Genomic DNA, 11,657 nt, shown 5'->3' on the forward strand with positions numbered 1-11,657 from the left:
ACACACACACACACACACACACACACACACACACACACACACACACACACACGCAGAATGAGTAAAAAACATCAGTCCAGTGAGAGAGTGATTGTGTTTAAGGATGTGCTCTCCATATGTTTGTACCTGTGTCGTTAGCGGCACTCCCAGTAGAAAACCAGCTATGGCCACTGACAGCGTGACTACGGTCTTGTTCTTGATGATCCAGTCTGTACCAATTTCATCGACGATGGCCGTCACTAAGGTCTCCAGCAGACAGAACTACATGAACATGGAAAAGAATTTGACAGGAGATGAATTCTTGATCAAACTTCTGCTTACATGACGACAGACCAAAAGGAATCTTGACCAAAGGGATAATCCATTGTTGAGTAATTGTGAGAATAAAAATTCCTCAATTTCATTGTCCTGTCTATTTAAATGTATTTTTTAATGAAATACAATTGGTTTATTACAGCATTCCTTAAGACCAGCCACATATATATCCACTGTACTGTGAATTTGATCTGTAAATATTCAATATATGGAAGTAAAAATCCACCTCTGAAGCATAATGTCTATATTTTACCAAAAATACGCAGAAAGTCAAATAAATGTCTGAGAATAAAACACCTTTTATTCATGCTGGCTAAAAGGTTAGAATAGTACTACAACCCTGATTCTGAAAAAGTCAAGTACACACAAGCAATTTCTACAGCCAAATGTTTTCCTGTTCTACACTCAGTGGCCACATTATTAGGCAGACCTTTAATCTGGTAAGTATCAGGTTTGACCCCCTTTTCCCTTCACAACCAACTAAATTTTTCATGGCACAGATTCAACAAGGAAATACTCAGTGGAGGTGAAGTGGACTCAATTTCATGTTTAAGAAACTAACTGTAAGCTGACTATAGCCACATTGATGGACCACTGTGGCTATAAAGGGTGGACATTGTTAGCAATGATACTACTGTAGGCTGTTGCATTTAAACAATGCTCAGTGTGCGTAGAAGATATCCCCCATACCATCACTGCACCACCAGCAGCCTGAAACACTGGCAGGATGCTGGTGCCTTCATCTTGTTTATACCAAATTGTGACACTACCGACTGAATGAGACTCAGACTATTTTTCCAGTTCTGTGTTGGCCAATCTGCTGGAGCTCATCTGCTTCAATGTGTTGGCCATTTAGAGATGCTCTTCTGCATACCATGATTGTTATGAGTAGTTATTTTAGTTACTGTTGCCTGTCCATCAGCTTGAATCTGCCCAATCTCCTCTGACATCAAACAAGGGATTTTTGCCCAGAAAGCTGCTGTTTACTGGATATTTTCTTTTTTATGGACCATCCTTTGCAGAGATGCTTGTGCTGGAAAATCCTAGCAGATCTCCAGTTTCTGAAATCCTCAAACCAGCCTATCTGGCTAACAGCTATGCCACATTTAAAGTCATTTAAATGGCCTTTCTTTTCTATTCGAATGCTTGGTTTGAATGTCAGCAAGATGTCTCGACCATGTGCTCGTGCCTAAATGCTGCCGTGTGATTAGCAGATTAAACAATTGCGTTAATGAGCAGTTGGTGCACCTAACAAAGTGGCTGTTGAGTGTATTGCTTAATATAAGATTTCAGCAGCTTAACAGTTCAGAGCTGCACTGTAATATGTGCTGTGCATGTTATCTTGATGAAATAAACAAGCCCATCCCTGCCACAGATGTCCCCAAATGTTGCTCCAAACTTGAATATATCCTTTAGCATTAATAGCACTGATGCCACGGTCACTGATTAACTTTACATTGAGAAATGTTAAGGAGGGTGAACGCCCATCTTTACTTCTGAATCACTCCATTTCAGCTTCTTTCCACTCGATAGTTTTGTTTTGCTGGCATCAAATACATCATTCCAGATACAAATTTCCCAGTTTCACCTAAATATATAATGAAGTAAGATGCAAATGGTGAGCAGCAGAAGACCACAGAGCATGCCACTCCTTTATTTTAAATATTTAGCAGTTTAGTAAGTCCAAACTTGCAATCAGGGTTATGAGAGGTTACGTCTATTAAATTCAAACACTATTATTTAGTGGGACATAATGTTCACCATCTCATTTTAACAGGAATATAATTTTGTAGCTACGGGTCCACAATCACTTCAAAAATATAGCATCTAAGTTATACCTACAAACAGCACCTATAGTCTCCCTGAGTCAGCAATGAAAAACGTGGCACACAGGCAGACTAACTGTTGACTGTAAATGACTTGTAAGCTTTTTAGCATTATACATCAGCAGATCCAGATCAGATCTAATCCTGATTTCCCCACGCAAACAATTCCAGTCAGTTCTCATTCCAGTGAGTTTATTTGGTCTATTTAGAGTATCAGCATGGAGGTTCACTCAGCATGCAACAAATATGGATTAAAGACAGCATTTGCACGTTGTTTTGTTGTTTGAAGGTAAACTGGAATTTGGTAGACCGCTCCAGCTGAAAACATGAAAAACAATCTATACTAATGACTGCACATTTACAGTCACCTATCTATACGTCTGTCTCCATACACATTTAGTGTAATGTTTAATTAATTATATCCACAAGGTCAATGCATATTAATTACTTATACTGATTACTAAGCTTAATTAAGAAATTAATTATATGATTTCACACAGTTCATAATGAAATCTTTGAGCGGTACGTGACGCTGCAGTTTCTTGCTCTCACCTGAGTTCCCAGTCCCAGAAGGATGAGCATGAAGAAGAAAAGCAGCGACCACAGCGGCGAGATTGGAAGCAGAGTGAGGGCTTCTGGGTAGGCCACAAAGGCCAGCCCCGGACCGTGGTCAGCCACCTCTGACACGGGGACGTTGAGGTGGTGTGCCATGAAGCCCAGGATGGAGAAAATGACAAAGCCAGCATAAACGCTGGTGGCACAGTTGGTTATACTGATGATGATGCTGTCTCTGTATGTTGAAAGGAACAAAGAACAAAGCCAATTATATGAATACATACCAAACACATTTTAAATGGTTAAAGAAAAACAAATGGGATCAGCTGATCTCGATCTGTCTGCTGAAATATCAGTGTTTAATAAAACTGTGAATTAATATAGAAGATTGCTTCATTAGTCTTAATAGGCCCGATGTATGAGTCAGGATAGTGTTCCTAAGTTCATTTACTCTGTTTACACTAATACACTAGTGCTGTTTTTCTGCTCTTTTTTTGACATCTGACTGTTGCCCGGGAAACACCTTTTCATCTTCTCTTCCTCCGACACAGACTCGGACTTTGACCGTGTTCAGATCTAAACAAGGGAATACTGTGTTTCCACACTGCTTTCCTTTCTCACATTTCCTGTTAAGGTTACCGCAGAGGATGTCTTTGATCACTTTGATGCCAGTCCGTTTCCCCACGCATACGGATTCTGTTCGGTCCCACTCTATCTGCACTTCTGCATGCGCACCAACTGGTGGTGTTACAGGAGTGCAAAAAGCATCTCCACCAGGGATGGAGCTGCAGAACACAAGCTGATTAAGTTGCCGTGCAGCTGTGTGCACTGATAGCACAACTTCAAGCTTCTGGCAGAGGAACACATTATATCTTTAGCTTCTCTCCTTAGCCCCCTCCCCCGACACCCTCACTCCAGCAGTATGTGTGGACAAGCTCAGGAGAGTAAATGACATCGTTTTCCCTCCTTATCTCCTTCTCTGTCCTTTTTCCTCCATCTTCACCTTCTCTTTGGCTTCTTGCATGCTCCCCTGGTGTTCAAGCACATGGCAACCAGCCTCCTAACACAAGTCCAAAAGAGCGTTTATCTCTGTGCCCACTTACCTCACCTTCTCTTTTTGCGAATGACTATTTTACCCCACTGCTCATAATTGCTCCTTAGCTCTTGCTCTGACTCATTAGGTCATCTGATGCATAAACTCAAATAAAGTCAGGCTTTTTTCCCCAGAGCGAGTTATACTCAGCACAGCACTCACCACAATGACAAAACCAAACCTATATCGTGGTAATGTTTTTATAGGTGTGCTTTTAAGGTGCTGGCAGTTGGATTTTACTCCCATTAGACAAAGCAAAGTCTTTTCCTCAGAATTTCTTCCTTAGTAACTCATCATCGCCTGGCCCTGAATGTGTATTCTTTTTTATTTAAAGCATAGCTTATAATGAGTTTACTCATCATCTTTACCAACCTGAAACAGTTGTTGTGGAACTTGTTATATGAAGCCATGGTAATGAGACCACCCCAGGCACAACCCAAGGAGTAGAAGATCTGTGAGGCGGCATCTCCCCACACCTACACAAACAAACCGTCAGAGGCAGTACAAAGATGGGGGGAAAAAAACCCAGTTCAGAAACATTTCTACATCCAGCGCATCTCATTTATCTACATGCTAATGGAAGTGCATACCTTTGCATCAAGGACTTTCTGCCACTGTGGAGTCAGGTAGTACTTGATGCCGTTGATGGCTCCATCCAGGGTGATGCCACGGATGAAGAGGATAGTCAGAACAACATAAGGGAATGTGGCTGTGAAGTACACCACCTGAACACACAGATGATCACACAAGCTGATAAAATCATCCTATACACAAGCGCCTTAAAATGCCATCAAGCCAGGGTGTGTGTGTGCATGTGTGTGTGCTCTCTAGGCTCACCTTTCCAGAGGATTTAACGCCCCTGATGAGACAGAGGAAGACAACAGTCCAGGATACAGCCAGGCATCCCAGGATAGGGAGACGGACCTCTCCAAAGTTCCCAATATCATCAGAGATGTTCAACACATAATGTCTGATAGACAGACACACAGACAGAGAAGGTTTCAGGTGCTTTAAATACTTTACATTTACACGTCTGTTGTGCAAGAGAAGAAAACTCTGAAAGAGGAAAAAAGCCCAGCTTTGCACTCTATCAACAGTCTTCAGCACATAGATAATAGAAAACTTTAAGCAGAGCCACAAAAACCTTGTATCTTGTGATCAAACAGATCCATCAATCTGAAATGGTATTATATGTGGTATTGTAATTAGTAATGAACAGGTAGTCTGTACCGACAAGCTGAGCAGTCCCACATTACATAATCATATGTACCCTCTGTCATTAAAATGCCAAGAAAAGCATCAGGGAGTGCAGTTACAGGGTTGCTCCTTCTGCAACACATTTGAATAAGTGACAGCAGATAATGACAACACTCTGACTTCCACTTTGATGGCCTATATTAATGCTACTAATTATGGATGTTAAGTGATGCGAATGCCACAGGAACTGCTACACTGGCACAAAAATGATGATAACATTCTAAAGAAGTTGACAGTGAAATGCTACTGAAAGTACCAATGTTTTTGGAGATTTCTGCAAGCACTAGAGATCCTGTACAATAACAATATGTGGAATGGCAGCGGCAGGTGCAGGACAAGTCTACCTCAACTTTAGTAATTAAAATCGTGATATTTTTCTTACACTTTTGCTCCCTGTGCAACAAACTGAGGGCAAAAACTGAAGCCAACGCGGAAGTGCCAAAATCTGTAGTTCCTGGAGTGTCAAGTCAGTCACCATAGGATTAAAAGCACATTTCCAGCCTTTCCCCATCATAACTGTATGCTGTTTGAGTTTATTTTTTTAATTCATCTTTTTGGGTACCGATGGCTACTGTGACTGATAGTTGTTCTTACACAAGCAGCATCTGCCAGTATAATATATATTATATATAGTACGGTACGGCCTCTAACATAGTAAGAGTCAAAATGCTAAAGTTGAGACAAAATGCAATTTCCAGAAGCCAGCTACTAACCTCATGGTTTATGCACACTCTACAATGCAAACCACCAAATTTCTAGCATTGTCACATCCCTGATAATTGATGCATATACACCACTCTCACTTTTTCATAACATAGCAAAGCCTGCACAACAGTAGATGTACCTGGATCTTAAAGATCTCCTACTTTATGCAGATTTTTGTGACTGTGCTGCACAACAGAGTGCGCAGGGGTATGGTAAACACCCTGCATGTCAGCTGAGATGATGCAGACCCAACACTGTACAGAAACTTCTGCTAGTCCAGTCAGATCTAGTCCAAATATTTGAATACTTTCTGCAAACATGAGGCCTCTTTGAGTCAAACTTATCTGATCGACCTCTGTTAAGAATGATAGGCCTACACAACCAGGTTCTAAGAGGTTACTGGTATAACTCGGCAAAACAAAGTGCATTACAAAACTCAATCATTGCATGAGCAAGCATTCCTGATTTATTTTATATATAGTACTACTTCGCAGAGAAAAACTTTTGGTTTAACTGTATTTTTAGTGTCAGCCTAAGTGCATCATATACTTCCTGTTCTTACTTCCAGTACTCCTCGCTTGGGCTGGTCCTCTTGGTCCGGTTCACTACCTCAGACACCCCAGCTACCAAGCTACTGGTAGCATTTGCCAGGCTAGCGTTCAACTGGTAACTGCTAACGACACCGCTGCAGTCTGGCGTGTTCCACGGGTTGTTGCAGTAAGTCCATGGAAGCAGGTTTGTCATGGACAAGAAAAAGTAGTAGAAGGCAATGCAAATGACCACATTGTAGTATATCCCAATGTAGGTGGACACCACCATCATGCCGTAGCCCACGCCTAAAGGTAGGACAGGATGGACAGAAAAAGATAACCAGGTAGAGAACATTAGAAACTAAAATGTGAAGTGGATGTAACTACTGCTGCCTAATTAAATTTTCATATGAACAATAAACTCAATATTCACACAAAGACATACACACGCATATACTTACCTTTAAACATGGGGCTGATCTTCCAAACCCCCAAACAGCCCAAGCTGGCAAACTGACCAAAGGAGAGCTCGAGGAAGAAGAGTGGAATGCCACAGAACACAAGCATGATGAAGTATGGCAGCATGAAGGCACCTGGAGGAGAAAATTAACAAGGAAGTCAATTTCTCTGGTCCAGAAAGACTGGGAAGGATACACGAACACATTGATTTAAAGGGACATGTCATATTTGTTTTCAGCTTTATATTTATATTCATGGATTTTGCCAGAGTAGCTTAGTATGAATCCCAGTTTAAATGTGAATCATCTACTGCTGGGCATTGGTGGCCTTATTTCGTCCAATGTCTGGAACAAGCTGTTTTAACTCTGTCAAAGCCAACTGTCTTCTGATTACAGCAGCTGGATGGGCCTTGTGTGCTTACAGTTAGAGCTGTATGCTGACAATAATAGACAATATTATTATATCCCCTCTATATGAAATCACTCTGAGCCAAAAGTAGAAAAAACAAAAACCAAAACTCAAACTGAGTGTTTAGTGAGTCTACTCAAAAGTCTGAGCTGACCTGATTATTGTAAACTTGGCCTTATTTAATATGAGCATCCAACGTTATTAAGATATATGAGAGAAAATGAAGACAAGCATAACTCGTCCCCTCTGATATAAATGGTGCCCTATTCAGTGTTTTGTTGCCAGCAAACTCTTAAACAGCTAGATGCATGGTCTGTACAAATTACTGTGTTGTTGTGAGAACACTTTTTGTGTTAGTCGTGACAAAAATATCCAAACCTACGAGGCAAACAAAAGTCAGCTGCCTCCTATTCTGTTACCTGACAAAGATAATAACTACCATGGAGCCAGATGAGCATAATTACTGCAGAGATGCCAAGTCCACAGACACCAGCAGACAAAAGAAATCAGGCACATTATATAAGCTGGCAGACGTAGTCTATAAGTATTCTACATAGGTAGGCTCTCCAGCTACAAGCCAGAGAGGTACAATGGACCATATGTTGTCATTAAAAACAGGCTGTGCTATTATACGGTTTAAAATACTTACGTGTAAGCAATGAGGTGCAATTTAAAACTTAACCAAATCAAGTCTTACATGAATTGGACCCATGCCATACAGACTTAACCTGCAATTAATTTTTTTTTTTTTTAAAAAGCAAATGAATTTCATCTGTTATATAACCTCCCTAGAGTGAGCAGAGAGGTCACTAAATGTCTGTTCAGCAGTGCAGCAACTCTCTGGTGGTTCAGACTGGACCAAAAACCAGACGGTCAACTAGAGGGACAATCTGTGCGTGTGTGCACGCGCTAGTATGCTTTCATAAGATACTCCACATGTGAACTATGTTGGTGCAACCAGCTGATACTGTCCAAACCTTTTCACTGCTGATAAAGTGAACGGTCACTGCTGCAGTATCTGCAGCTGTGTGTTGAGCTAATGCATGGCCTCCATATACAAAGTCCTTGCGCAGGAACTCAAGGCTCCTGCATGCATGACACAAATCCAAATATTTGCACTGTAGGCTTATTATCTGCAGCTGGGGTCATGCCAAGGAAATCAAGCACTGAGTGAGGAGAACTGGACCAACACTGCTGCTTTTCACTACACGTTGGTACAATTCTTGCGCATGTTTTCAAAGGAAGATGCAAGGTATTTAAAACACAATTTAGGCTGTTTAATGTTTAATCCACAGCTTTTAGGATGCATCAGAGTAGGGAGCAAAATACTGACAAAAGAGCTTATTTTGCTGTCACGATGTTCTTACGCACTGAATACGGTAGCTTTATTATGAAAGCAGCATAACAGCAGCAGCACCTGGATCTGTTCTATGTGCTCAGACATATTTTGACAGCAATCACAGCCCAACAAACAATAACTGCAAACCTTTATGCCTAAAAAGATGTTTTGCATTGATGTTGAGCACGTAATGTGTGAGCTATTGTGGAAAAAAGACAGCTGCACCGAGTATAGGTCTATGAAATATGTTTGAAACATCCGGCCTGCACAATGATCTGACTTTATATCTCAAACAAATACACACAATAAAAGATCTTGCTAATAATGTTAGCACAAATAAGTAATCATATCTGCTAAATTTCCTTTTTTTTTTTAGATTCTAACCCCAGTTTAACTGTTAAAGACCTATTATTCTTTTCCTTTTTACTGGCACGTATTCAGTGCCGTGGAAAAGTATTTCCCCCCTTCCAGATTTCTCCTTTTTTGTGCATATATGATATATAAAATAAAATGCAGCTTTTAAATTTTGATTTCATTTATTAAGAGGGACAAAACTATCCAAACTACCTGGCCCTATGTGAAAAAGTAATTACCTTCCCCCCCTTGTTAATCATGAATTAACTGTGATTAATCACATTTGTTTGGAAAGTTAAGTTCAATTTCACGAGCCAAACCAAAGCCTGATAACTGCCAGACCTGCTGAATCAAAAAAATCACTTAAACAGAACCTGTCTGACAAAATGAAGCAAGGTAAAAGATATCAAAAAGCAACACATCATCCGAAAGCTAAGAAATATAGTCATTGACATCTTTCAGTCTGGAAAGGGTTACAAAGACATTTCTAAAGATGTGGTACTTCAGGGAGCCACAGTGAGAGCCAATATCCACAAATGGAGAAAACTTTGTGGTGGACCTTCCCAGTAGTGGCAGCCCTACCAAAATTACGGTGAAAGTACACAGATGACTCCTCCAGGAGGTCACAAAAGAACCCAGACCAACATCTATAAAACTGCAGGCCTCACTTGCCTCAGGTAAGGCCAGTGTTCATGACTCAAAAATAAAAAAGTCTCAGCAAAAATGGCATCCATGGGAGATGTCCCAAGAGAAAACTACCCACAGATTAGCTAAAAAATTTTTTTTACTGTTCCCCAAGACTTGTGAGAAAATATTCTGTGGACTGACGAGACAAAAGTTGAAAACTAACCCACCATTTCATATAAAGAACATCATACCAACAGTCATATTTGTTTTCAGCTTTATATTTATATTCATGGATTTTGCTAGAGTAGCTTAGTATGAATCCCGATTTAAATGTGAATCATCTACTGCCGGGCCTATTTCGTCCAATGTCTGGAACAAGCTGCTTTAACTCTGTCAAAGCCAACTGTCTTCTGATTGGATGCCCCTCATAAACAGAAGGTTTGTACAGCAGCTGGATGGGCCTTGTGTGCTTACAGTTAGAGCTGTATGCTGACAATAATAGACAATATTATTATATCCCCTCTATATGAAATCACTCGGAGCCAAAAGTAGAAAAAACAAAACACAAAACTGAAACTGAGTGTTTAGTGAGTCTACTCAAAAGTCTGAGCCAACCTGATTATTGTACCACTCAGTGGTAGTGTGATGGTCTGAAGCTACTTTGCTGCTTCAGGACTTGGATAACTTGCCATAACTGATGGAACAATGCATTTTGCTCTCTACTGAAAATCCTGAAGAGGAATATCCGGCCATCAGTTTGTTCCCTGGAGCTCCTGCACACTTGGGTTATGCAGCAGGACAGTAAACTGAACCACCTCTGAATAATAATACATTTAATAATACATTTTATTTGAAAGCGCCTTTCAAAACACTCAAGGTCGCTGTACACAGTAGAATAAAAGCAACATAAAAGCAAGAAGTTTACAGAATCATAAAAGCATAATACATAAACAAATAAAATAGGAGAGTGGAAAGGTATGTGGGATAAGCTATTTTGTACAAGTGGGTTTTGAGTTGGCTAAAAAACCCAAAATGACATGGAGTGGCCAAGTGAAAGTGCGGACTTAAATTCAATACAGATGCTTTGTCATGACCTTAAACAGGTCAATCATGCTCAAAAACCCTGGGACAAAATTTCTCCACGGTGACGTGAAAGACTCATTCCCAGTCATCACCAACGCACAAACACTAGTTCTTAGGTTTGGGGGGTAATTACATTTTCACACAGTACCAGACAGGTTTGGAAAGTTTTTTTTCCCCTTAATAAATAAAATCATCAATCCAAAAAAGGATTTTGTATTTACCCGGATTTACTCTGTCTAATATTTAAAAGCGTTTGATCATCTGAAACATGTAAGAGTGGCTAATTTGCAAAACAAATTGGAACTCAAACACTTTTTCTTGGAACTGTATATCCGATTACAGCGTTGGATTGTCATTTTAAACAACACTTAAAGAACGCTTCGAACAACGATGTAAAAGTAGTTTCCGTGAGTCAGAACAGAAGGCTTTGCAGCCAATTAGAAGAAAATAGGTTTAACCTCCTGAGACCCGAACTCTTTCATGGCATGTATTTTTAATTTCTGTTTGCTATTTGGGCTGATTGGGACCTGTTGAATATAAAAAAAAAAAAAAAGGAATTACGTGATTTTTCTGATTTTTGTTTCTGAGAAAAATGAGATCCACATATAAGGACATTCGCTTTAAATTTTGATAGGACAGTGGCAGTATAACGGCCTCATAAGTGGATAGCAGGCCCTTGTAGAGCAAAATTTAGTATGTTGGTCTAGACAACCCAAAGTGTGATGTCCACATACAGTATGTGGACGCCAGGTCCTAGGAAGTTAAAGGAAGGGGGGTCTGAATCGCTACCTTATCGTGGTGGAGGGGTTTGTGTGTCCCAGGGATCCCAGGGGCTATGTTGTCTGGGGGCTTTTGCCCCCTGGTAGGGTCTCCCATGTCAAATTGGTCCTGGGTGAGGGACCAGACAAAGAGCGATTCAGAAGACCCCCATGAAGAGAAAATCGAGGGAACAGTTTACCCTGCCCGGGATAGGGTTACCGGGGCCCCGCCCTGGAGCCAGGCCCGGGGAGGGTGCCCGAGGGCGAGCGTCTGGTGGCCGGGCCTTAGTCCATGGGGCCCGGCCGGGCACAGCCCGAAGAGGAGACATGGGCCCATCCTCCCGCAGG

General features: G+C 40.9%; 1 protein-coding gene across 3 annotated transcripts in view; it reads right to left on the bottom strand.

Annotated features, from left to right (window-relative positions):
• Positions 1-11,657, bottom strand: part of slc6a9 (solute carrier family 6 member 9) — an 89,076-nt gene that overhangs the window by 8,630 nt on the left and 68,789 nt on the right. For all 3 annotated transcript variants that reach the window (XM_005933630.3, XM_042225447.1, XM_042225449.1), the window contains 7 exons: positions 6,743-6,874; positions 6,314-6,587; positions 4,627-4,759; positions 4,380-4,514; positions 4,162-4,265; positions 2,694-2,931; positions 127-261 (listed from right to left, as the gene is read on the bottom strand). In XM_005933630.3, coding sequence (XP_005933692.1) covers positions 127-261; positions 2,694-2,931; positions 4,162-4,265; positions 4,380-4,514; positions 4,627-4,759; positions 6,314-6,587; positions 6,743-6,874 — 1,151 coding nt within the window. The remainder of the gene's footprint in view (positions 1-126; positions 262-2,693; positions 2,932-4,161; positions 4,266-4,379; positions 4,515-4,626; positions 4,760-6,313; positions 6,588-6,742; positions 6,875-11,657) is intronic.

Source organism: Haplochromis burtoni, unplaced genomic scaffold (genome assembly GCF_018398535.1).
Source record: "Haplochromis burtoni strain Fernald_Lab_line unplaced genomic scaffold, NCSU_Asbu1 Contig_172, whole genome shotgun sequence".
In the NCBI taxonomy this organism is placed as follows: Eukaryota; Metazoa; Chordata; class Actinopteri; order Cichliformes; family Cichlidae; genus Haplochromis; species Haplochromis burtoni.